This window comes from Squalius cephalus, assembly GCF_949319135.1.
Source record: "Squalius cephalus genome assembly, chromosome: 4".
Lineage (NCBI taxonomy): Eukaryota > Metazoa > Chordata > Actinopteri > Cypriniformes > Leuciscidae > Squalius > Squalius cephalus.
Window position 1 is genome coordinate 24,595,945 of NC_137125.1, and position 5,734 is coordinate 24,601,678.

The 5,734-nt window shown below is 46.4% G+C and overlaps 1 protein-coding gene across 1 annotated transcript in view; it reads right to left on the reverse strand.

The window, feature by feature from the left end:
• The window catches only part of LOC307157208 (uncharacterized protein), a 3,424-nt gene extending 336 nt beyond the window's left edge, over positions 1-3,088 (reverse strand). The window contains exons 1-4 of the mRNA XM_079869057.1: positions 2,595-3,088; positions 2,303-2,512; positions 1,213-2,201; positions 1-1,127 (exon numbers count right to left, since the gene is read on the reverse strand). The exon at positions 1-1,127 is cut by the window's left edge and continues 336 nt beyond it. Coding sequence (XP_079725183.1) covers positions 54-1,127; positions 1,213-2,201; positions 2,303-2,512; positions 2,595-3,054 — 2,733 coding nt within the window. The 5' untranslated portion in view covers positions 3,055-3,088 and the 3' untranslated portion in view covers positions 1-53. The remainder of the gene's footprint in view (positions 1,128-1,212; positions 2,202-2,302; positions 2,513-2,594) is intronic.
• Between the last annotated feature and the right edge of the window lie 2,646 nt (positions 3,089-5,734).

A 5,734-nucleotide genomic window follows, 5' to 3' on the forward strand; every position in this document is an offset into this window, starting at 1 on the left:
ATAGTTTACTATAATGAAAACAAAATCTTCACAACATAAAATACAATGATGTACTATTTTCTCATCATTCTCAGCCACTGCTCTTTGGTTAGGGTCTCCCTGTTTGGGCAGTAAATTCTGCCTTTGAACTGGCTATGGCCGGTGTCTGTGGTGCGTGGCTCTCCACATTTAGTGCATCTGTTGGATGTGACTGTTCTAGTGTATTTACGCTTTTCTTTTTGTGGCGTGTCTTGCATTTGACAAGGGCCAGTTGTGCTCTCAGAATGTGGTGTGCAAACTCTACTGGGTGCAGTGGTCTGGGGTGGCGGCAGAAGCAGAATGCTACTTGCTGTAGGGGTTGGTGGCACTAGGAGTGGCATGTAAAAAACTGCTGGCTGAGCTGTATGTTGTTTTGGCTGTATGGTTCTCAGCTCAGCTCTATCTTTGACAACTAGCTTGGTTTTTGCCCACCCAGCCGTGTCAAGTGGCATGTTGTAAGTGTGTTCATGCATGTGTGGTGTGACTTGAGTGGGCCTAGTGTTTACTCGGAGTAGTGGTTCACTGGCAACAGGGCGTTCATCAGGCAGTACCAACCCTTGCATCAGAATTGCAACTTCTTGTGCCTTGAATCTTTTGTTATGCCACTGTATCAACGTGGTCTGATTTACAGTAACAAGTTGCAGAGTTGTATCTTTCATAATAATGCCGTTGATTAAAATGAGCTGTCGAATCTTTTTATAATCATTTAGAATTAGTGACCATCTTGAAAGGGTTTGGTGTCCAATTTTCTTGGGGCTATTATGAATGTTGCACAATCTGATAAATATTGTTTCTACAAGACGGCTGCAGTTTGGCCACTGAGCAGCTGAACCAGTAGAACCAAGTACACACCTTTTTGTACTTTCAACTCCTGCAAATACAGCCTTCTTTTTCGGAGACCTAAACCGACCAGTGAGCAGTCTCTCCTGATGTCGAGCAGCATAAGAAATCCGGTCCTTATCGTGTTGCTCCAAGTTCTGCCAAAGACCCACAATGGTGCTGGCCTGCTGATTGGTAAGAGTGAGGCCTTTTTCATTTCTTAGCTCCACCAAGTATTCCGCAAGCTCATCAACACGATCCATTCCTGCCAAACTCTGTTCATCCACGGCCTAGGAGGAAGTATTACATTAGATTTGAAGTATTTCAAGAAGGTCAAACATCAATAAATATAAAGCATACTGGTATTTCTCTTACAACTTGCTCTGAAGATGTAGATTGTCCAGGTAACCCAGACGGGACCCCCAGCAGGTGAGTGGACTGGACAGGAGGAGCGGGTGCAGACGGGACCCCCAGCAGGTGAGTGGACTGGACAGGAGGAGCGGGCGCAGGTTGGACCCCCAGCAGGTGAGTGGACTGGACAGGAGGAGCGGGTGCAGACGGGACCCCCAGCAGGTGAGTGGACTGGACAGGAGGAGCGGGCGCAGGTTGGACCCCCAGCAGGTGAGTGGACTGGACAGGAGGAGCGGGTGCAGACGGGACCCCCAGCAGGTGAGTGGACTGGACAGGAGGAGCGGGCGCAGGTTGGACCCCCAGCAGGTGAGTGGACTGGACAGGAGGAGCGGGCGCAGGTTGGACCCCCAGCAGGTGAGTGGACTGGACAGGAGGAGCGGGCGCAGGTTGGACCCCCAGCAGGTGAGTGGACTGGACAGGAGGAGCGGGTGCAGACGGGACCCCCAGCAGGTGAGTGGACTGGACAGGAGGAGCGGGCGCAGGTTGGACCCCCAGCAGGTGAGTGGACTGGACAGGAGGAGCGGGTGCAGACGGGACCCCCAGCAGGTGAGTGGACTGGACAGGAGGAGCGGGTGCAGACGGGACCCCCAGCAGGTGAGTGGACTGGACAGGAGGAGCGGGTGCAGACGGGACCCCCAGCAGGTGAGTGGACTGGACAGGAGGAGCGGGCGCAGGTTGGACCCCCAGCAGGTGAGTGGACTGGACAGGAGGAGCGGACTGACCAGAAAGCTCAGGAGCACAAGAAGCCGGTAGCACTGAGATCATATCAGATGTGTCCAAAAGTAAATCGGCAAGAGTGACCTCAATATGTTCAAGTTCTTCAAAGCCCTCATCAGTCTCTACTGGCTCTTCCAACTGCTCCAGCAATGTATTTGCCTCCTCGGAGTCTGACGCCATACACTGTAGAGGTTCATTGTTCTGCCTCAACAGGTACTGCACTCCAATCAGTTCACCTGAAAATGCAAAACCAATTTTGAAAAAAAAAAAAAAAAAAAACTACATAGAAACAGAGACAGAACTATGAGCATAAACATACAATATTAAATATGAATACCTGTGTACTTTGCGGGTGGTGTAAAAGAAGGAATCAGCTTCCTGCCAAAAACCTTCTCATAATCTTTATTCACACTGTGAACCAGCTCGCCCGAGTATGTGCGCAGGCCAGAGGCCTCTGCCTCCAGAGCAGCTGCTGCCCTGTTGTGGTTCCAGCGATGTAGCCCATCTAGTAGGTAGATCTGGAAGTTAAGCGAGTTTGCACTGTTTCCTAAAGTAAATACAAAAAAATGACAAAAAGGAATAAGGTAAAGTATTTCTGTTAAACATAAACATTATTGAGTTGCACGTACCTGGAATGAACCGGTTTAAGTGACAGTGGAATGACTCCAAAGATGTAGAACCTCTGGCACAGCGCAGTGTCTGCAGTTGCACTCCTCCCTTGGTGATGGTGCCAGTCTGTGTGTACAGCGCCACACCAGGTGGGTCCTGAATACACTTAACATGTCTCTTCTGAACACGCCAGATGTGCTGCATTCTGATGGGGTCCAGAAGAGGAACACCAAGGGCATCCTTACCCTTGTCACTGATGAGCTCACTGATGAGCTGATCCAACAGCCGGATGGTTTGCTCTTCTCCACGAGTCCTCCTCCTGCAGTGCAGCTCTAACTCTTCTTTTGTTATGTGCCGATCTAGCTGCTTCTCCGTCAGAGCCATCAGGCCTTGCTCTTTTAGCTGTGCTCTTTTTGCCTCTCTCAGCTTGTTGACATCAGCAGCATCCCACTCAAAAATACATGCTGACATGCGAGCCATGAAAGTGGGGTAGAGCTGGTGTGCATCAGTGGTGCATCCCACAGCCAGGCGTCGCATAAAGTGCCAGATGTCGAGGCGAACAATCAAGTTAGGCCATCCACCAAATCTGGCCTTCAGCTTGGTCTCACCCACATCCTTGCAGCAGCCACAGTCCACATAGAGAGCAACAGGAGGGTCTACACCTGCAGCTTTATACCTGCGAGAAATAATTATCAAAAATAATTAAAGAATTTCATCATCAAACAACAGTAAATTACAAATGAAAATTGTAAATAGTAAATTCTAAACTAAGGACAAGTTAAATTACATGTAACTGAAAATGTATTACAGGTAACATACCTGTCTACCAAGCCAGCTGCCATAAGATCCAAACCTGGTCCCTCACCAGCAGTCAAGACACTGATGAGCACTTGACCCATCTCGTTACCAACGGATGTCAGCCACTGTGCAGTGCCTTTTGCCGGTCCTGAGAGCTTTTTGGTGATCTAAAACAAACATATATATTAAACCAACAGTAGCAACTCCTTCAATGGTTCTATTGCATGAATATAGAGCTTATGCGTGTAATGTCATAAAAAAAATTGAGTGGCTATCTCTGCAATGTTATTCTTGTTTTAATCTTTGAATTGTCCCTCAATTTGACATTCCATCTTATGTTATTAAGTTGTTCATTCATTTGAGGTTCCATTTCTATTTAGATTTAAATAGAAATAGAATCTGCATAACCTCAATACAATAATAATTAAAGATGTACCTTTCTGGTGGAATCCAGTTTTAAGATGGATCCATAAGTGGAGGTGATACTAGCCTTGATATCCTCCAGCCTGAACAGGATGTCTTGGCTGTACACCACTGAAAGCCACTTATAGCTGGGAATTGCCACAGGTTGGGGAGGCTCTTCAAATGTTGGCGGCATCAGGCAACTTTTGCTGATAAAAGAAGCACACTCGCTGGTATACCGCGCAACCCTTTTCAGCCACTCTTCACTGTGGTTCTCTTTCAACTGGCCAATCAGTCGGACAGGGCCATTCCCCAGACCACGTTCCCGTAGGAGGCGTATCACCCTGATGTCACAGGCATATCTGTAATAAGAAATAAATTATATATACATGGATAAGCAACTGACAAAAATCACACAATAATGCAACATACCGGCGGGTAAGAATGACCCTAAACTCAGAACGGTGGGCCACGTCCAGCTGCTCAAGTATTTCCCTATTCCAAGACAGGTAGCTGCGGCGGCACTTGGAGCAAATCAGAGTCTCTGTGACCAGGTTGTAAAAGCGGTCAATGTCAAGGACCTGACGCACCCGCCTGTGAAGACCTCCACTAGTCAGAGGGCTTTTACAGGCTTGGTCCGCACACAGCAGCCTGACTTTCCACAGCCTATACGGCATCCACAGCAGTAAGGGATGGGCAAAAAATCTGGCTGATGTTGGTGCCTGGTGGTAAATAAGGGATGGCTGTGGAGGGAAATACCACAACTGGAGATGGTCCTGGAGCTCCAAATTCCCACGAGCACCAACTCTGAACAATCCTGTGGAGACCCATTGGTGATCCTCCTGGGGCATGGTTTTAGGCCACAGGAGAGGAACTGCAGCAGAGTGCTCAGGCTGGAATGCGCTCTGTAGACACAGAAAAGGACAGGTCAAATAAAGACAAAAAAATACTAACCAAACATAGTAACAAGTGCAATGTTTTACCACATTCACTCCTAAACTCTGCCCCTCCACTGGCCGATGCCGTTGTTTTGGAGGCGGTAATGGAGGAGCAAGAAAAAATGATTCTGCACTTGGAGGCTGTGGTGGAGAGATGGTTTGAGGAGGACCACCTGCTAGCACTGGAGCCTCACACACATGGGCAGCTGCATTTGTAGCAGTGGTTGAATGAGTCTAAAAATACAAGGTATAAAAAAATTGTATCATTGGAAAAAATTTTTTCAGCAAAGAATTAATAATTATTCATTACTTACATGAGCTTTCCGTCCAACATTTAAATTTGGCTTTGCACTCTCCACATGCTTTCCACCAAATCTGGACCTTTTAAACTTTAAAGAGAGAAGTATTAATATGACAATTGTGAACCATTTTAAAACACATGCCATCATATGTACCGAAGAAAGGGTGAGCTTGGGCCTTTTCACCAAACTTGCGGGTGTAGTGTCAGCCGTGGGATGCTCTACTGGAGCAGTGGTTGGGAGCTGAAATATGACAAGAATATAAAATATTTGAATTTGTTATGAATTCTCTCTCACATAAAGCTATAAAATCTACCTACCATTAAGGAGCTACATTGACCACTAGTTGATTGGTCTGCACTGCTTGTGGGTCTAGATGAGGCTGTAGGCACTTGCTGCTGCATAACAAAAATGTATAAAACAGTGCATATATATACAGTATGAAATAAAATTTCCAAGAAAGTCTGACTTAGAAAGATGATGGACAAAATCACCAGTGATTTAAAGAAAGCACAATATTACTGTTCTATTCTATGTTAATAGTATAAACAATAATGTATAAGAACCCCTTTCATGCAAATGACGTGACAAATTTAGATTTGGGTTTTTTATTCAGTTATTAGTGATGTAGTTAGTTTTAACCTTATGACCTTCTTTTACCTGCTACGCAATTTCCTCTGCTGTGGAACAGACCTTTTGCCAAACCAACCCAGATAGAAACAA